This window comes from Sceloporus occidentalis, unplaced genomic scaffold (genome assembly GCF_023333645.1).
Source record: "Sceloporus occidentalis isolate IW3139 unplaced genomic scaffold, rSceOcc1.0.p SCAF_2, whole genome shotgun sequence".
NCBI classification, from domain to species: Eukaryota; Metazoa; Chordata; class Lepidosauria; order Squamata; family Phrynosomatidae; genus Sceloporus; species Sceloporus occidentalis.
In genome coordinates, this window is record NW_028316982.1 from 204789819 (window position 1) to 204811049 (window position 21231).

A 21231-nucleotide genomic window follows, 5' to 3' on the forward strand; every position below is an offset into this window, starting at 1 on the left:
CAATTTCAAACAGTTCCAGTGAGAAAGAAAAACGGGAGGTGTCTCAAGAAACCAGGATGGATGACTAAGGAACTTTCAACCAAGCTAAGTTTGAAACGGAACATGTATAAGAAATGGAAAAAGGGGGAAATCACGAAAAAGGAATTCAAAGAAATAGCAGGCATGTGTAGGGGTAAAGTCAGAAAAGCTAAAGCGCAGAATGAACTCAGGCTTGCTAGAGAGGTTAAGAACAATAAAAAGGGCTTTTTTGGATATGTCCACAGCAAGAGGAAGAAGAAGGAAACGGTAGGGCCACTGCGTGGAGAAGATGGCAAAATGCTAACAGGAGATAGAGAAAAGGCAGAATTACTCAACACCTTCTTTGCCTCAGTCTTCTCAGAAAAGGCAAAGGGTGCTCAACCTGAGGATAATGGAGCAGAGGACAGAATAGGGGAATTTCAGCACAGAATAAGTAAAGAGATAGTAGAGGAACACCTTGTTAATCTAAATGAATTTAAGTCTCTGGGACCAGATGAACTCTATCCAAGGGTATTAAAAGAACTGGCAAAAGTAATATCGGAGCCATTGGCAATCATATTTGAAAACTCCTGGAGAACAGGAGAGATCCCAGCAGACTGCCGAAGGGCAAACGTTGTCCCCATCTTCAAAAAGGGGAAAAAGGAAGATCCCAACAATTATTGTCCAGTTAGTCTGACATCAGTTCTAGGAAAGATTCTGGAGCAGATCATTAAACAGAGAGTCTGTGAACATCTAGAAGGCAATGCCATAATCACAAAAAGTCGACATGGGTTTCAGAGAAACAAGTCATGCCAGACAAATCTAATCTCTTTCTTTGATAAAATTACCAGCTTGGTAGATGAAGGAAATGCAGTGGATATAGTATATCTTGATTTCAGTAAGGCCTTTGACAAGGTTTCCCATGACATTCTTGCAAACAAGCTTGTAAAATGTGGGCTAGACAAAGGAACTGTTAAATGGATCTGTAATTGGTTGACCGGCCGAACCCAAAGGGTGCTCAACAATGGCTCCTTTTCATCCTGGAGAGAAGTGACCAGTGGGGTCCCACAGGGCTCTGTCCTGGGCCAAGTGTTATTCAACATCTTTATCAATGACCTGGATGACAGAATTGGGAGCATACTTATCAAATTTGCAGATGACACCAAATTAGGGGGAATAGCTAATACCCCAGAGGACAGGATCAAGATTCAAAATGACCTGAATAGACTAGAAAGCTGGGCCAAAGCTAACAAAATGAAATTCAACACAGAGAAATGTAAGGTATTGCACTTAGGGCGGAAAAATAAAATGCACAGATATAGGATGGGAGACACCTGGCTGAATGAAACTACGTGTGAAAGGGATCTAGGAGTCCAAGTAGACCACAAGTTGAACATGAGTGAACAGTGTGATGCGGCAGCTAAAAAGGCCAATGCTATTTTAGGCTGCATCAATAGAAGTATAGTGTCTAGATCAAGAGAAGTAATAGTGCCACTGTATTCTGCTTTGGTCAGGCCCCACCTAGAATATTGTGTCCAGTTCTGGGCGCCACAATTCAGAAAGGACATTGAGAAACTGGAGCGTGTCCAAAGGAGGGCGACAAAAATGGTGAAGGGTCTGGAAACCATGCCCTATGAGGAACGACTTAGGGAGCTGGGGATGTTTAGCCTGGAGAAAAGAAGGTTAAGAGGTGATATGATAGCCCTGTTTAAATATTTGAAAGGATGTCATATTGAGGAGGGAGCAAGCTTGTTTTCTGCTGCTCCAGAGAACAGGACCCGGAACAATGGATGCAAGCTACAGGAAAAGAGATTCCACCTGAACATTAGGAAGAACTTCCTGACAGTAAGGGCTGTTCGACAGTGGAATGCACTTCTTCGGAAGGTGATAGAGTCTCCTTCCTTGGAGGTCTTTAAACAGAGGCTGGATGGCCATCTGTCAGGGATGCTTTGATTTGGATTTCCTGCATGGCAGGGGGTTGGACTGGATGGCCCTAGTGGTCTCTTCCAACTCTACGATTCTATGATTCTATGATTCTATGATTCTAAGCCAATCAAAGAGAAAATAACGAGAAGCAAAAACAGAAAGACAAGGCACTGAGCTTATTTAAGACACTGAATATTTAGAAGGGAAGAGTTAACATGAAATTTGAAGTGGGAAAGAAGAGTGGGAGTGAAGAAGTGTGGTGGTTTTGTGAAGGAAGGTGTGAGAGTAAAATGACGAAAGAGGGTGGGGGAAAGTGAGGGGAACAACAAAGAGGGATGGGGAAGAATAAATAATTTGAAGGTATCTATCTATTTTTTCCTCCCTTTTCTGTAGATACGAAAGAAAAGACAAGTGAGTTACTGAATAATATTTGAATATTTGGATAATAATTAAATTGTAGAGATTTATATGACTCCTATATTTAATTGGATGATATACTATAATTGATTTAACTTGATCATAGATTACAGATTTCAGATTATAGAAAACTGATGAATGTATAAGGTCTAGGTTATAATTCATTGGTATTAGTACTGAAGATATAAGTAAGACAGATAAAATAATATAGCCCTATTGGTTGCCTTATTGTTATCTAAAATCATAGCAAAAATGGCAATAGGAACAAGAAATCAAACATCTAGGACACAAATATACACTCAATGACCATCATGAGAGCATCAAAAATTACCAGATGTAGTTTATTTTTAAACCAGAGACAGTCAAAACAAGAGACAAGAAGATGTTGCCATTTGATGTTCAACAGTGAAGATGTTGTAAAAAACAGTCCTACAGTTTCATGACATCTGTAAATTTGGCTCTGATTTCATGACATCATACTATTTCCAAACAACTTTTAATCAATTTGGGACCCAAATAGACAAGCCAAAATAAAGCTGATTTGGGTCATTTTGGAGGTATGCTGTTTAAATGGTGCATGTGTCCCAAGAGGCTGGAAGCTGCACCAAAGCCACGCTCCAGTCCTAAGGACTGGAGTGCAGCTTTCATGTAGCTTCTGGCCTCTTAGGACACATGCATCATTTAAACAGCATAACTCCAAAATGACCTGAAGTCTGTTTGGGCCCTTAGTTTTGATTCAACTATCATATCCTGCAGAAGTTTTAAAACCACATGCCTGCTCAAGAAGCAGAGCTGCAGCAGAAGGGACCTATCACAGCAAGGCAGAAATGGAATAGCAACAAGACTGAGAGCCTACTGGTGGGTTTTGCCTATCAATGAAAAGGTGCACTATAGTAATCAATAAAATGAAAGAGAGCAACAGAATGAACATGACATTGTGTGACAAGCAGATGCATTTATCCTGATAAAATTCCACTTTTATAGCCTTGTATAATAAAGTCCTAGGTTTAACTAGTACACTTTGCCCTGGCAATAGGCAAAGAGAGGTATCCACTGTAGGCAGTACAGTTTATGTATGCTCTCTTACAGGACTGTTGAAACACAAAAGGAGAAATAACAGAGCTGTGTATACCATTTGAGATCACAGAAAAAAGAGTGAGTTAGAAGTACTATGAAGCAGACTTGTTTTTCTTTTAATGCTAGAGGGCGCAGAAACATCATACTTTCCAACTGTGTCAATTTGGCAGCTGCAATCCTGATTAATCCTCTATTGTCCCACTTTTTCAGCTACTTTTAAAATGTCTCATTACTGACTTCTCCTCCCACTCCCCCCCCCCCTTTGTCCTCAGCTTATTTCAGTCACTGTAAACTGAGTTCAAAGGCAGCTTGCATCTACTTAAAGGAGCAGTCATGGGAAGGAGAGGTGGCAGTGGAATCTTATCCCTTCCAGCAGCCTTAGGCAAAGTAAACTGCTGCAACCTCTCCTAGCTTGTGTGTACTTCCATATTAATAACTTTAGCCATCTTGACCACAGTCCAGTTTTGCTTGACCACATATATCCCAGTTTTCATCTGTGAACTGTTGTGAGGCAAGATAGGTGCTTTTGTGAGTTGCTGTCTCTCGTACTAAATTACTTCACTGGCTTTGATTGTTGTGGACTCTGATGAGACTGTGTGTGCATGCGCACACATGCATAATTTGCTATTCTGCTTCAAGCACCAAAATGTGTTTGGCTAACCTTGCCAAGTAGTTGGTACTGTACTCAGCAAATGAGCAACCCTCTTGGAAATGCAACACAATCCAAGTCTGTTCAAAGGCTAGCTTTGAATCCATGCCCCTCGAGGTACCATTCCCTGCTCAATGTCCCCTGAATGATGTTCCCATTCCCCTCCTTGCTTCTTTTCTATACAAGAAATACTAACTTAAAGATATAAGGGACTCCTGTCTCCATCCTGTTCCTCTTAATACAGACAGATATCTGTCAGATTGCATGATTATTTTACTACTCTATACCTATCTTCCTAAGAAAGTTCTGTTATTGCCAAGACAAATTGTTAAAGTATTATGCTGCCAATCTGGGGTCCAAAAAGGATTAATAAAATCAGGTGTTTATTTTATTTGGCTATTAATGAAGTGGTGTAGGCCTCAGGCGTCTCTCCTGGACTGGTTGTCATGGTAGCTTGTACTGCCAGCTTCCAGCAAACATAAAAGAACGGCAAGTGCAAGACCACACATTCCACTCTGCCTTGTTGATTAACCAGGCTGTCAAAGGAAAGGAAAGCATCTGTATGTTCACAGATAACATCTACAAAGTGAAGAGCAACACAGCAACACGGCTCAGAAGCAACAATTGTAAGTACTCTTTGCTTCTAAATACAAATTGTGTATTGTTGTTACAAAAGGAGTAAAATGCAATTCCTCATGCAAAACAAGCAAACTCTGCCACAGTAGTAGAGCTGTTGTCACCATGAGGCTTACACTCTCCCGACTCTCAACAGAAAATATGTTGCTCAATCTCAAGCTTCAGTATTGTGCTGGTTTTGCTATGGAGAGGTCTGTAAACTCAGGAGGACAGATGTGCCTTCCGTGTCAAAATGGGGTAGACACACGTAGCATTTTAAAGAAAGTCAGTTCACAAATAATTGTGTATAAATGCAAGCATTAACACTAAAGAACTGTGTGACTAGGAGCAGCACCTTCACTGCTCTTAGAAACTCTTATAAAGTTCCTACAGATTGGACTATATCTCTGAACCTGTGCAGAATAGAGAGTCAAGCAAGTACTTAAAAAAAATTCATATCTGTCGATTTTCTTTGACAGAGAGGCAGGGTATAAATAAAGTTTTATTATTTTATTATTATTATTATTTAGAAAGTTATTATGACCTGGATTATAAAATGGCATTACTTTGGGAAGTTCCTTCTCCTGTTCCTCCATCCCTGTGGTCACCTGTAAATGTCAAAAAGGCTCTTAGGACAGTTGGGGAGATTTTCCTGAGGGATGAAAGACTGGGATGGAAAACTTTATGGGTTCTTCCTGATTAGTTTAAAGAAGCATGAATTCTTGCAATATAGTTATTTGAGTTTTGCTGGGTTTGCCAGTTGTTGCAATCTCTGTGTTTAATTCTTTTGGGAGGCTGTTTATAGTGATATCCAGGATCTGCAGTAAGGATTTTCCAAGTTTTTTTTTTAAAAAAGCAACAACAGGGGCATGGTTTGTTAAAGCGATCATCTGTGAACTGTTGTAAGGCATGTAACTGTTGTAAGGTTTGTAAGGCAAATTTTCTCCTCCGATTTTTTTTATTGTAGAGTTGTAATGTTATAGCATAAAACTGCCACTCCTCTAGAACTATAACCTATGAGGGAATTAAAAAGAGAAGGGAACATATTATTCTGATATCATTTTCAAAATTAAAAAGAAAACCAAACAAGATGGAAATAAAATGTTGGTGCTGGGAATTGACTGAAAATTGTTTGAGATGATAGAAATGTTTACACACACATACACAAAATTGTTAGAAGTACATCACTCCTTTGGAGTGTGGTGGAGTCCCCTTCCCTGGAGGTCTTTAAACAGAGGCTGGATGGCCATCTGTTGGGGATGCTTTGACTGAGAGTTCCTGCATGGCAGAATGGGGTTGGACTGGATGGCCCTTGTGGTCTCTTCCAACTCTACGATTCTATGATTGTATGATTGCAACCTCCCAACTGGAAGAGCCCTACGTAATTTGCCCCAGCTGGAAGAGTCTTAAAATAATGTACCTTAGAGGGGGATGAGAAATTTTCTCTAATTTAATCACAGAACCCAAGCCTGATTTTGGACACACATAACCTCTAAGAACCTATTACATAAAATCCAAAATCGGTCAGACCCAATCTCCACTCCTGTACCCCACTTGTGGGTAATGCAGATGGCAATGGTAGGGGTAAGACAGGAGATTTATCATGAACAACCTTATATTAATTTATAGCATTTATTTGTAAGATAAAGGTTGCACTGTGCATTGAAAAACATAATTGTATGCAATTGTTTGACATTGGAATGTCTGTTTAATTCATCAGAATAAAAAAGAGATTTTATAGATATCTGATAATGTTGTCAAAGAAAAAGAGAGAGAGAGAGAGAGAGAGAGAGAGAGAGAGAGAGAGAGAGAGAGAATGAATTTATTAAATAGTCTAAGCTCCAGTTTTGTCATTCTGTGCATTATTATGTGACTGTTAAAGAAAATGCAGTGATGGAAGTATTACCAAAATAAAATACATCAATAGGCTTCTGGATATTTTGTAAATGCCTTACAAATTTTACATGGATTGTATACTGTGATTCTCTTTTTAAAAACGAGTATCCTATTTTACATACATCAATTACGTACAAGAAACTTGTTGCTATGGATTTATTTATTTATTTACTGTATTTGCTTACAAAATTTATCTTCACATTTTAAGAAACAATTTCAGCATTATAGATAATGCAAAACTGAAATTGGAGTTTCAGTTGATGTCATCGTCTACAGATGCTTCCAATCTGTTGCCATCCTCAATTGAAGGTTCTGGCTTAATGGCAAGTGGAGATGCTTCTGAAGAATTGTCTCATTCTATATGTGTCTACATGGACCTTGAGATAATCTCTTCAGAGGGTCTTCCCTGGGTACTGCCATCATGTGAGATGGGGTGTCTGATTACTAAGGAGATAACTTTTTCAGTGAGGGCACCACAGAGAACCTTGCCTGACAGTATGGAATCATTAGAGTTGGAGTCCATAGGGTTGGTGTTACCTAGTCATCATGGTGTCACCCCCACCACTGACCACTGACCACTGACCACACCAGAATCCTTTATAATGTTTTTTGTACTAATGTTACCCATAAATCATAATTCCTGTGTATCACTGGATGTAGTGGCTATAGTCGTGACATAAACAACTAGCAAAATTAAATTAAGACCTTTAAATTATCATACACAAAGCCCAAATATATTTACATATACATGGTTTCATGTGGTTAAAGTGAAAATTTTGTAAGATGTGATTTTATTGATATTAAAATGTAAGACGTGATGTTTTAAAGAAAATTTTAAAAGAATACTTTTAATTTTTAAAAAAAATTAAAATTCCAAACTATTCTTTTTAAAAAAAATCTGGGGCCTCTCCTTTCTTTTTCAATTGCACCTCACCCCATTCACCATCTGTTCAGTGTTTTAAAGCGACGCAGACAAACACTACAGCCCATTTCTGCCCAAAAGCTGGTGTTTGGGGGAGCAGTGCTGTCACCCCCACTCCCTGCTTTCCTAGGGATGCCCCTGGCCTGATACCTATTTTGTTGTCATTTTGGCATCAAGTCAAGATCAACAAATGCTGTTATAAGTCAAATGTAACTATCAACTGTAAAATCCTCCAGTGTAAAATAGATTTTAAGGCCTGACTAAGACTGTACTCTTATACTCTATACAACATGCAGGATGCTCAAAATTAATTGTCAATTTGGCAAGTGGAGATTACGATTTTCTGTAGAGACAACACTTTCCTTTGTATGCTTGGCTTCACTTCCCATTCATTCTGAATTCCTATCTCCTTTTTTCCCCTTCTAGTTTAGGAGAGTGCTTTCTATCTGGATCAGTAGAAACATTTCGTGGGAGTGACAGGCTGCTATGATACCACATGCTTGGATAAAACAAACATTGGCAGTGCAGTCATTCTACTGGCATTTGCTAGTTTATCTAAAAAGAAACAACTCCAGGACCTGAAACCTGTGAGGCAGGGTTTTTTTTAGTTTTGTCTCTATATGATCTCTAATTTTAATGATAGTGAAACAAGGCGGGAGGGGGGAGGAATATATACAGATTTAGCTGCAAACTGCACAGTCTGTTAAGTTTGTATGTTAAAGAACATTTTTACTGTTAGACACTAAGCAGTGTTGGGAATCTGTTCCAGATCACAGAGGCTGTCCCAAGACATTTTGCTGCCTGAAGCAGAACAGCAAATTGCTCCCTCCTCCAACCAACCCAAGACAAGGTTCGTAGCATGCATAGTCTGACACATTTCGTTCCATAAGGCAGAAAATTCCACAAGAGTTATGTACAAGTATTTACCCTAGCATTTATTCACAGAAAAATAACTATCTTATAGTTTTCAAGGAGAATGCTAAAACATATGCAATACCAGGCTGGTAGCAAAGCGTGTCCTCTGTAGCTGGTGTACTATCAAAAGCCTTAGTTAATTACTGTTTACTGTCATTTTTCCGATATGCTTACTGATAGGGTCCCTCCTGCAGATCAGGACAATGTAACTGCAACAGTGATCAACTTAAGCTTTTGGCAATTGACTGGCTGCTGAACACATACCTTGCTACCAATTGTTGTTGTTATTTTATTCATTTGTATCCCCCACTTTCTCCCAATAATGGGACTCAAGGTGGCTAACCACATTTCAAAAACAATACACACTAAAAACACTACAAAAGTGAAATAAAAATATAAAATATACAATTAAAATCATATATTAAAACAATTAAAATATTAAAATGCTTTAAAAGCAAGAAAAATTATATATAGCCCCTTTAAAAACTTCAGAACCAACACCATACAGGATTAAGAGGCTATCCTCAACAGTTTGTAAAGGTCAAGTAGCACAAAATGTTTTAACTTGCTGCCAAAAAGAGAGCAAGGGCAGGGCCAGCTTGGCTACTGGGAAGGGAGTGCCAATGTCTGACAGCAGCCACCAAGAAGGGCCTCTCCTTTGTTCCACCAAACAAGCCTGAGCAGGTGGTGGAAAAGAGAGGAAAGCCTCTCCAGATGATCTTAAAACCCCAATGGGCTCATACAGGGTGACAGGTCTATCAAATAGCCTGAACCAAAGTCATGTGAGGCTTTATAGATCAAAACCAGCAACACCAGTTGGGTACTGCATGCAAGTTAGCAACAGGTTTTTGAAACTGTATCTTAATTGTGCTTTTAATTCAATTCTGCTTTAATAGGGTGGCTTTGTGTTTTAAATGTATTCTTTTCTTTACTATGCTTTGAACCACTTGGAGTGCTATTTGAGGGTAATGGTGGGATATAGATATGTACAACTTTCTGGGGGCCTTGGAGCTATAACCAACTATTTGTAAAAGTAACATTCTGAGCTATAAACTGAACATTTATGGTTTATTGGGAAACCAGAGCCTGAACAGTTTCTGAAATATCAAGAAGTGTTCAGAAAACAATTTCCTTCAGACTAAGACACTAGTGATTTATGTATCTGGTTGAGACATAAATGTGTCTGAGGGAATTAACTGGGAGATGAAGCATCTGTACAAATCCTTCCTGATGTAGTTGCAGCCCTAGAAATTATTTACAGAAAAACAGCTAACTTTTTAGAAGCAGGGGTGTAGGCGTGTGTTTTGAAGGACCAGGGAGCTACTATCTAGTTCTACTGGAATGTTATTTATTGAGCAAATAGATAAATTTTTAAAAGGCCCACATTCATTCTATTCATCCAGGGGAGATGCTGATTCATGTTTCTTACCACAGCAACCAACCATAAAGACTAAATATGGCATATAAGACTTAAAGAAGATGTACTGTTTAAGACTACTAATTCAACTGCTTTTTCAAAACAAGGTTTTAAAAAACTGTTGCAAAAGTTTCCTAGTTTAATCTACTTTCAGTTTGTGTGTGTGTGTGTGTGTCTGTAAATCTATGTCAGACTAAGGATTCATCTAGCCCAATATTATTACTGGCTGCATCTGCACTGCAGAAATAATCCAGTTTGACACCACTTTAATTGCCATGGCTCAATGCTACGGAATTGGGGTAAATGTAGTTTTGTGAGACATTTAGCCTTCTGTGAGAGAGCTCTGGTGCCACAACAGACTATAGTTTGATTCTATAATTCAATTGTATTGATCCATGGCAGTTAAAGTAGTAGAAATAATCCAAACTGGATTATTTCTGCAACCTTTTGACTAGCAACAGCTCTCTGGCTATTTGAATATGAGAGGCACTAAACCTGGGACTTTCTGCATACACAGAGGGCCTAAACACTATAGCCCTTTGCTCTTGGTTACTCCTTATTTTTGTACACCCACACACCCACACACCACACACACACAGAGAGAGAGAGAGAGAGAGAGAGAGAGAGAGAGAGAGAGAGAGAGAGAGAGGCTTATTGTAATTATGCTGGTAATGACAGATTTTTTCCAACAAAATCTGATGCCGATGAGACACATCCTTGTACTGTTCATGGTCTGGCAGTCAAAGTGTGAATGTAACTTGTGACTGAGGGAAGGTGCAGTCTTCGGTAAAGTCCAGTACTGAGAGGCAGGTAAGGGATTTTAACTCTTTCTTCTCAACACATTTATCTGCTCAGAATTGCACACCAGTTGCTTTTCGTCATGCAAGGAGAGAATGAAGGTGTGTGCATGTCCATCTTTATAGGGGTAAAGGCAGCTGGAAATGATTTTGAGCAGAAAGAAATCTGACAGGAAATGGTTACGCATTGATCAAGATTGACTCAAGATTTCAGCAATCATTGTTGCCTTCTTCTTGTTAAATCAGAAGAATGTTATATACACACTCTGTGTGTAATCTGGCTCCACCAAAGTGTCAGAGATGAGTTGTGGGCAGCAAGCCAACTGAACCAGGACAAAGAAAATAGTCAAGGGTACTGATGCGCAGTCAGGATCAGAAAACAAGCCAGAAGGCATGCCAAGAGAACAAATGTGGGTAGCACCAATGATGAGGTGACGATGGCAGTGCCAGTTCTCCCATCTCAAACTATGGACAAGCCTGGTCTACTATTGCTGGAGAGATCAGTTATCAGGAAGGACTAAGTAAACAAACCAATCGCAAGCAGTTTCTCTCATGCAAAGCTCTTCAACATGTTTCAACTCTCAGCTTAAGCAAATAAAAAAGGGAATAGAGAAGCAACAGACACAAAATTTTATAAGACTCAGATGTTTCCCTAGAAGCACAGGGATTGGAAAACCCAAGTAAACCATTCTCGGTGACTGGAAGATAGGGGCTATACAGACCACCCCAAAGGGGCGGCATGCAGCTGCCCCTTTCCTAGCTGGATCAGGGCTGTGGCAACCTTATGCCGCGGCCCCAATCTGGCCTCTGGAGGGTGCAGAAAGGAGCTGCAAAAAACGGCTCCTTTTTGCACCCTCCAAAGTGTGCCATAGCCGCACCACTGCAGCTGTATGGTGCCCCTTCGGCGCTGCACCATCTGGATGCAGTGCCAGAGTCACACTATGATGCCACACACCATCTGGAATGGCATGCAGCATCATTACGCCCTGGGGGTGGAGGTAGGGTGCCTCGTGTCAGTGCATCCAGCATCAGGATGCTGTGCCCTGACTCCACCCACAGGCCGGCACAAAGCGCCGATCTGTACAGGGGCACAGACCTCATCGTTGTTCAGTTCCTCTTTCATACTGCCTCAACTCACCTTGACATTTTCATATATGGAAAAGTGAAAGAAAAGTACATTCGTCCCTCTACATATGTGGCTTTGACTTTTGCGGATTTGATTATTCATGGATTTTATTAATATGTTCTCTCTAGGAATATCTAGGTCCTCCAGTGCAACTCTATGGTCAACTTTAACCAAAGGTCGCATTGAAGGACCTAGGGATTCCTAGAGAAACACTCCACTAGGCATTTGTAGCTCCTCCAGTGCAATTCTGTGGTAAATATCTGGCAGATGTTCACAATAGGGTTGCACTGGAGGACCTAAAGATTCTTAGAGAGGTGCTTTCTCAGGTAAAAACATAGTGTTTTTATTACTTGTTGTTTTTCCACATTCACGGGGGTCCTGTGCCCCTAACCCCAGCAAATGTGGAGGGACAACTGTACTGTAGTTTGTTCTATACTCTGCATATACTCTGTCTTTCTGCAGCTCTCCAAAGAGCCTGAATTCTCCAGTGGGCACTTGGTATCCATTGGGGTTTGGTTCCAGGATCCTTCCTGAATACAAAAAAACATGGATGTTCATTTCTCACTAAATACAGTGGCATAGTAAAATGGTGCCCCTTACATAAAATGGCAAAGTCAAGGTTTTCTTATTAGAATTTATATTTTTAATAAATATTTTGAAGCTGTGGGTGCTTGAATCTGTGGATGAAACCCCCGTGGATATGGCTGTACACGTTTTGGTATAGTCCATATTTGGTGTTGCTTATTTCAGAGGTGATCTTAACAAGTGATCTGACTAATGTATGCCACCAAAAGAAATAGTATATTTCTCCAAAGGCACATAACTTACAGAAACCTGATAACTGTTCTTTCACTTATTATTATTATTATTATTATTATTGTTAAACTTTATTTCTAGAGTGCTGTAATTATACACTTAAATGGCAAATGTTTAAATCCTTGTTATTTTAATTCTGATCACATGCTGACTGTTTTAATTCTTGATCTATTTTTTTGCTTATTTGAGGTTCTTTTTTCTACCATATTATTATCATGTTGGCTTGGTGTTGCTTTTGAATAGTTGGCCCTCCATATCCATGGACACTTTATTCATTATTTCAACTATCAATGTTTTTAAAATATTCCAAAAATATATCAATTTCAACAAAAAATTTGATTTTGCTATTTTATATAAGGGATACCATTTCACTGTGCCACTGCATGTAACAAGACTTGAGCATCTATGGATTTTGATATCCACGGGGGATCAGGGAACCAAACACCAGTTACACTAAGGGGCCACTGTACCAGTATTGTCATTGCCTTATTTTCCAATGTATTTCTATGTTTTTTTTGTTGTACTGTATTTTATTATGCTCTTGTTCTATTTTAAATTATATTATACTTAGAGAATTTGTTTTATATGGGCCTCATAGGTATCAAAGCATTTAGAACAAGAGCTGTAGCTCTTACGCATGTTTTCTCTCTCTCTCTCTCTCTCTCTCTCCGGTTAAGATAAAGGTGCATCAAAAGATGCATGAAGAAAAGGAGCTGTGATTGATTCAGGGTTTGTTGATGTTGTCAAACACATTTTCTGCTGTCAAAAAGAACAGCTTGATAGACGCTACAGTGATACTGTTTCCACAAATGCTAAATGATGCAAGCAGTAATTTGAGTAAGAGTCTTGTAACACCCATGCACATGAATATATGCACGCACCCCTCTGTGCAGGTAACCAATGGATCAAGTGTCAGTGCAGTGTAAATAGCAGATATTATCAGAGAGGAGTATCTCAGAATAGGCATTTCATGGGTGATACTGATGAGACACAAAGATACTTTTTTTATTAAAGACCCACAAATACTAATTTGTGTTGCAGTGACAATCGGAAAAGGCAAACAAACATTTCCAAAGGAATGTCCTCAGAGAGAATGGCTTGCGCAGAAGAATTCAGTTAAGTCCTGTGACTCAAATCAAAGCCTGGGGTGAGTAAATAGGGGGGAAATGAATGAATAAGGGGTTTCTTTACTTTAAACTTTTTTACTATGATTTTTATTTTAGATCTATTTCTTAAAGGAAAAAAGGAAATCACCTATTGTGACACATGAGGGACTGTGATACTAAAACAACTGGGCTGTTTTGCATGATAGAGCCACAGTCACAGTCCTAGATGGAATAAACCAGAGATCTTTAACCTTCTGGAGCATGTTTGGAAAGTTGTCAGTGAACATTAGAATGTGGGTGCTATCAAAAAGTGGTTGCTATGGTGGAGTAGCTTGCACATTCATAAAATGACAGCTGTGGTGTGTTCGACAAGCCACAAAACCTCTAGTTTGTAGAGGGGAAACTAAGAAGACTAAAAGACAAGCAACTTCACCAAAAATGTAAGTACAAACCAGAGTGGAGGGGCTGCTCTCCAAAACCCCAAACTGCTCCTTTAATGTCAGTTTCCAGGTCCCATTTCCCAGCAGACAAATAGATGAGTCTCAGAGACTTCACCAAGCAACATAAGACAGAGGCCATCAAATAATGCTCAGTACTGAAGAAAAATTGATGTTTAGAGACATGTGCATACCACACACACCAACACTACACATATGCATAAAAGACGTAAAGCACTTGTTTTGCTTCCTATTATTATGCACAGTCCATCTGCACTTCAGTGTCATCCTTCCTAGCCCACTTTACTAGTCCTTTTATTTTCTGTTTTGTCTATTTCTGGAGAGTTAGACTTACTTGAAACCAAAGCTCTAACCTGCAATTGCCCTCTATTTTTAATTTCTAAAAGCGCTGAGGGAGCCTTTCTAAGAATACCCAGAGGCATTCTGGGAAAATAAAGATAACACTGGTGTTAGTCCTATGCTTTATAGTGCCAGTCAGCCTCTTTATTTTTTTTAAAATGAAAATTAAATTTCTTAGGCTATGGATCAGCAGCCCCTCTAACAAATACCTCTTAGCCATGGAAGCCATACTGGCTTAATTGTTTCATATTGCCATAATTGTGCCATGGAGCATGGACTGTCACCTCTACTTTAACCCAGCATGGTGAGAAGCAGGTTTTATCTTCCAAGGTTGTCATTCACTCTTTCTATGAGAAAGTCTCATAGCCACTTCATATCATTATCAAAATAGGTTTGCTGCCCTAAATGACAGATTTTGAACATAATGAAAGGGTAACAAAATGGTCAATTATATAATTTGCTTACTGTAGGCAGAGCACCATTTGAATATACGCAGGCACCAAAATGTCTTGGACATTGCCTAGGATGTAAGAGCCTTCTTTTAGGTGAATGAGTGGAAACAAATAGGTGGCACAAAAGCTGAAACAGAACCTAATGGTAATTTCTATTGTCACGTCTCTTGCAAAAATATTACATACATGCACATGCATGCACACCTGGTATTGCTCATCAATGATGTCCACTGTTATTTTTTTGTGCAGAACCTAATGTCATTGTTTACTCTTTTTGTGTATTACTGCATGTTAGTTGCAAATACGTTCAAAGAACAATAACATATTAAGAAAAATATTGGCCTGTATATAGCACAGTCTTGATACTGGAGATGTTTTGCTTTACGTGTTTTAGAGACTAGAAACAAAGCTCAAAATAAAAGAACATCAAGGGGAAAATTTGTTAGAAGAGTAATTGGATCTGCTTGTTAATGCATGATGGAACTGTTAGACATGTGTGACTAGATTTATTATTCAGGGAATTCTACTGACCTCAAAAGAGTTGGAGCCAAGACAAACTTGACCTTTGAAATTGAGCATTGACTGCACCTTCTATTAGCATCTCTGGTATATTGTAGAAGTGACATGAATGAAGGAAGTGGATCAAATACTGGGTTTTAGAAGAAAAAAATCTTTCTGACTTACTAAAGACAGGGAGAAAGATAATATCTGTACACAAGGCCTTCACTTTTTACTTCTTCTCCACTTGTTAACTGCCCTCAAGTCAACCTTGACATGGCGACCCTATGAATGAGAGACCTCTCAAATCACCCTCTCACCAACTGCCCTGTTCAGATCTTGCAGACTCAGGGCTGTAGCTTCCTTAATGGAGTCTATAATGTGGTCTACTGCCTTCTGTCTTACCAAGTATTATTGCCTTTTCTAGTGAGTCATGCCTTCTCTCAGTATGTTCAAAGTATGACAGTCTCAGTTTAGTTATCTAGGGTGGGTTACAGACCGCCAGAAAGTACGTGCGGAGCGCGTACTAGGGTTAGGAAGGGATGGTGCTTCCGCACCCCCCTAACCCTAGTACGTGCTCTGTGCGTAGAAAATGGTGGCGGCCATTCCACACGGCCGCCACCATCACTACATCACGACCGCTCCGCCTCCAAATGAGGCAGCATGATTGTGACGTATTGGGGCCGCGCCAGGGCACCTAGGGCGCCCTTTCCGCGACCCTGGAAGGAGCTCCGTTTCAGAGCTCCTTCTGGGTTTGTGTCGCTGGGCGCAGCCTTCAGATGGCTGCGCCAGCAACGCAGAGGAGAAAGGGGCCAAGCGGCCCCTTTCTCCTCCTCCCTGCCGTCACCGGGTGTCCTTGGAGCTTGAAGCCCCAAGGACACCCCTTTCCAGGCCGCGGGGAAGCAGCCTTTTGCAGCTTCCCCGCAGCCTGGAAAGTGGCGGATCGGGGTCTCAGAGGCTGCCGGTCTGGCAGCTGAGGCCTCGATACAGCGGGGAAAGGGGCGAGTGCACGCCGCCCCAAACGGGCGGTCTGTAACCCGCCTAGGTTTCTAGGGAGAGTTCAAGCATGATTTGCTCTAGGATGCATTTATTAGAATTTATATCTGTAGAATTCTTCTGCAGCACCACATTTCAAATGAGTTGATTTTCTTCCTATAAGCTTTCATTGTCCAGCTTTCACAACCATACATAGAAGTGAGAAATATATGGCACAGACAATTCTTATTTTAGTATTAAATGATATATTTTTATATTACAGAATCTTGCCTAGTTCCTTCATAGTTGCCCTTTCAAGTACAAATCTTCTTCTGATTCTTTGACTTTAGTGTCCATTCTGATTAATGGCTGACCCAAGGTATAGAAAATCTTGAACTATTTCATTGTCTTCATTGTTTACTTTACTGTGATGTAAATCATTTGTGGTTATTATTTTTGTTTTCTTAATGTTCATCTGTAACCCTGCCTTAGCACTTGACTTTCTTCAGTAATCATTTCATGTCTTTGCAATTTACTGGTAGTAGTATGGTGTCATCTGCATTTCTTCAATTATTGATGTTCTTTCCTCCAGTTTTCACATCTCCGTCCTCTGAGTCTAATCCTGTTTAATGTATGATATGTTCAGCATACAAGTTAAGCACATAGGTTGATAAAATGCCTCCTTGCCTAACCCCTTCGCCAGTTGGAAAACATTTTCTTTGTATTCTGTAGCCTTTTGTTCTGAGCATCCAGACAATCAACTGTTGTGGCACACCCATTTCTTTGTCCCAAGTTTTTCATGATCTTCACAATCAAACGGTTTGCTATAATCTATAGAGCATAGGTTTAATATAGCAAACTCTTTGATTGAGATTCTTTGGAGCACTTCATTAACCTATGCAGGTTTGCATATGATCCCTACTGCCTCTTCCTTTCATGAACCGAGCTGGGACATCTGACATTTCTTGCTCCCTAAGTGGTAAGTCTTTGTTGTAAAAATTTGAGCATCACCTTGCTTGCATAGGAGATTAATGCAATGGTCCTGGAGTCACTGCAATCCCTGGTGTCCCCTTCCTGGGGACTGGAACATGTATCGAACTTTTCTAATCTGTGGGCCATTCTTTTGCTTTCGATATTTGTTGACAGATTTTAGTTGCAATTTGAGTGGGTTGTCTCTGTTACTTGAAACACCTCTGTTGGTATTTCATCTGTTCGTGGTGATTTGTTGCTTTCAAATGCTTTGAGTGTAGCTTCCTAAAATTGTATGTTCATCTTCAAATGGTTTTTCCTTTAATGAGCCTGTCATCCTTTCCTTTCTTTTATATAGTTCTTCAGAATATAGTTTTTTATATATATTTTTTTAATTGGTTATGTAATGTGTTCCCCTCCTGATCATAGACATTCCTCCTCTTGATTTAAATTTTGCTTTGATTTCTTAGATCTTATTGAAGAGATCTCTTGTTCTTCCTTTCTTGTTGTCAACTACTGTTTCTCTGCATCAATTATTATATTAGTTCTTCTCGTCCCATTGCACAAATCATTAAATAGTTGCATGCAGGGTTCTGACTCTATTACTGTTTCCTTTTACTTTTGCTTCTTGACTATCTTTAACTGCTTGAAGAGGTTCATTTGTTCATTGAGGCTTCTATTTCTTTTTGGCTGTAGATAGTACCTGAATAAACAATATAAATTTATATGCCTCTAAAATGCTGGGTAAATTCTGGGCTACTCTCATATCATTTAATGTTATGACTGGGAAAGTGAAAAAAAATCATGAGGCATGATCTCTTGGGGCAACAAATAATAGAGAATAGCTGCTTTGGATTGTAAGCATGTGATGGCAGAGCCAAATGCACAGCTTGAAATGATCAAGCCTGAGAACATGGCTCAGTAAGGTTCCTAGTTTTAAACGGAAATATGTCTTCACATAAAAGTTACATTAAAAAAAAAAAGACCAGCACAACATTCTCTGGCCATATGAGCTATAATAGGTCCAGTCATAGTACAAACCACACTGTGATAGACCACACTTGAGCAACTGTCCAAGAATTGTAACTTTCGTGGAAAGATGGGTTGCAGGGTAGTCTGCAGAACCATTGAGAAAGGAGAATTCTACCCGGCATACATTCTGACTTGTATGCATACAGCATTCGTGATATCAGCAATACCAATGATGCTTTGCAGCTGGTGCTTGTCTTATTATCCTCCATAGATTGGCCTTTGAATACAGTATATCTCCCCCACATTTTTTGTTCTTTGGTAACTTACTGTTTTAGGGAGTGTGGCCAAACAAATAAAATTTACTTACTTGTTTCAGATCCTGTGAAGTAGCTGCATTTTGTCTAGATGCTTAACCACACCTATTCCAGATAGAAGAAGTGCATGCAGAGAAGTACCATTAGAAGAACAAGAGACACAATCTGTTCTGTATTTTGTGGAAATTGTTGGGAAAAAATTATTCAAAGTGCGTCTTTTATTTGGTTATTTCATTAAACACTTCACAAACAAAACAAAACTTCAGACTGAAACTGATGAATGGAGGTGTGAAGTTCATCATCAACAGTGTGTTCATTACTTAGCATACTTTATTACTTAGCATACTTACTCAATAAGCTTTATTTCATCTGCCCTTGCAATGATCCTGTGAACCAGACCAGTATTATTCTCAATGGAAGTGAGCACTGTACCGCAAGAATTACCACCAAAATATTTTTTGTACTGCTCTAACCTCAGATTTAATATGGTCTTGGCTAGACCAAATGTAAACCAAATATAAATAGACAAGACAGAAAATCTGTGGAAGAAAATTCCTTTGAATCCTACAAGCACTCTATGGTAATAAAGACATATTTATTTTCAGTATTCTCAGTGTCGGTCTTTGTAAGATCCACTGATTTAAAGCGATGAGGTTGCCAGAGTTATGAACCCTGCAATAATGATGGTAGTATTTGCCTACACGCACTATCTCTTTTTGGTTGGCTTCTTAAGCTACTGTGTGGACAGCTTTGCAAAAGGACAAAAGAATAACACACTGATTTTCACTAAGGAAAATGCAATTCGCAATTGCACTTGTCCAGATGATATCAGTGAAAATGACTGTGATTACAGTCTGGCAAATCTGATTTGCAACTGTAAAACTGTTTTGCCTTACATGATTGACAAAACCTACTACAGTCATCTGACGATTTGGTTCACAGAACTATCCATGCTGGGAATGGTGTTAAACTTTACAGCTGTGTATGACCTGAAGCTCTCACTCTGTGGCACTATTCCTCTCTCAACAAAATATCTGACTATTTGGGGATTACGAAGACTACAAATAAGAAGTGATATCAATGGTCAGTTACAAGAGCAAAGTTTAACAATCTGCAGTAGTCATGACTATGGAACAGAAGAGAGGTTAAAGGTGTCATGCAGAGACAGGAACCTGAACACTCACATTGCTATTTTGGACACATCTCTTTTTAATGGCTATGCCCCATTGAAATCCTACAGTGTGGAAAATATTTCAAACATCACAGAGCAATTTCCACATCTGCCACATTTGGATACATATCTCACTAGAAATAACAGCTGTATTATAACATTCATTTACTGAAACAATAGCCTTGGCCATTTCTGCAGTGCAGTTGTAGGCCATCATGAGATGCTATTCTTTCTTTTAGGAAGCCGGATTAACTTTAGTTCCAGAGTTATTATTTCAGTAAACTAGGCAAGCGCATCACTTTTCAACCACACACTTCAAACGGTCTACATTTCTATCAGAATTTGCCTGCTACTAAGACCATTGTGTTCAATATATGAACATCTCTCACAATGCTAGCTCAGAACATGGGCACAGTGATGGGCCCTTCTTGTACAGTACACTTTTTACAAGGAACACATTTCTAAACACGGTGATACAAACTAGTTTTAATATGTGCTCAAACTAATCTAATTCTTTGGCTTCTGGGTAAAATATTTATACTGGCCATTAATGTCAAGTAAATTATGCTAGAATTGCTCCTTTGAAAACTTCAGATTATATATATATATATATATATGTAGAGAGAGAGAGAGAGAGTCCCTTAATGTGACATGAGTTTTTGCCCAGAATTTACTTTATTTCATACATACATACATACACACACTCACACAGCTGTCCCTCCATTTTCGCTGGGGATCCTTTCCGGACCCCACCCCCCACAAAAAATGGAAATTAGCATATTAGCATATATTCAAAGCTATTATAAAGGGTACATGCACCATTTTAATCCCTCCCCACCTTCCCATTGTGAAAAGTGATATTGCGGATTCCAAGTCTGCAAATTAGAAGGGATGACTGCATATATTAGTAAGATATTATACAGTATATTAAATAAAAAAGTAAATACAGGGGAAAACTCATGTCGTATTAAGGGATTTTTCCCTCCAGACAAAACATGTCAGTTTTAGAAATGACATAAATGAAAATCAAGATGAGTTTCACATGAGCAGTCATTACAGCATTGTTGCAATTTGACATTTATCTCTTCTTGTAAAACCATGTCTCTTAACACATGACTACCAGATAATAATTGCCCTTGGTAACTGCTCTTTGAGACATGACTAGTATTTAGGATTTGGGATATGAAGCTCAGTACAGTGTGAACAAGCATGTATCCATATCTATGTATGGTTTTATAACCTACTGTATATAAACTTTGCACTCAACAGAGTTACTTACTTTGTGGTTTTTAATAAGTGGTTTTTCTTTATTTTCATGGCTGATTTACAATGAGTGAAAGTGGTTTGTAATTGTTAAATTAATTCTAGCACTACTACTCTGTTTTTAAATTTCAATGGGGCTGGACA

General features: G+C 39.2%; 1 protein-coding gene across 6 annotated transcripts; it reads left to right on the forward strand.

Annotated features, from left to right (window-relative positions):
* Positions 1 to 4560: 4560 nt before the first annotated feature.
* On the forward strand, positions 4561 to 21231 carry EPCIP (exosomal polycystin 1 interacting protein). Of its 6 annotated transcripts, none has more exons than XM_089512074.1 (5): positions 4561 to 4692; positions 8269 to 8349; positions 13612 to 13717; positions 13794 to 14116; positions 18716 to 21231. In XM_089512074.1, the coding sequence occupies exon 5, from the start codon at positions 19319 to 19321 to the stop codon at positions 19994 to 19996; it is 678 nt and encodes a 225-aa protein (XP_089368200.1). In that variant the 5' UTR covers positions 4561 to 4692; positions 8269 to 8349; positions 13612 to 13717; positions 13794 to 14116; positions 18716 to 19318; the 3' UTR covers positions 19997 to 21231. The 6 variants fall into 6 exon arrangements, with proteins under 6 accessions (XP_089368200.1, XP_089368199.1, XP_089368198.1 ...); XM_089512073.1 differs by having other exon boundaries at positions 13809 to 14116; XM_089512072.1 differs by lacking the exon at positions 13794 to 14116.

What these genes read in the sequence shown, in the direction of transcription:
- EPCIP (XM_089512074.1), top strand. Translation starts at nt 19,319, where the DNA reads ATGAACCCTGCAATAATGATGGTAGTATTTGCCTACACGCACTATCTC.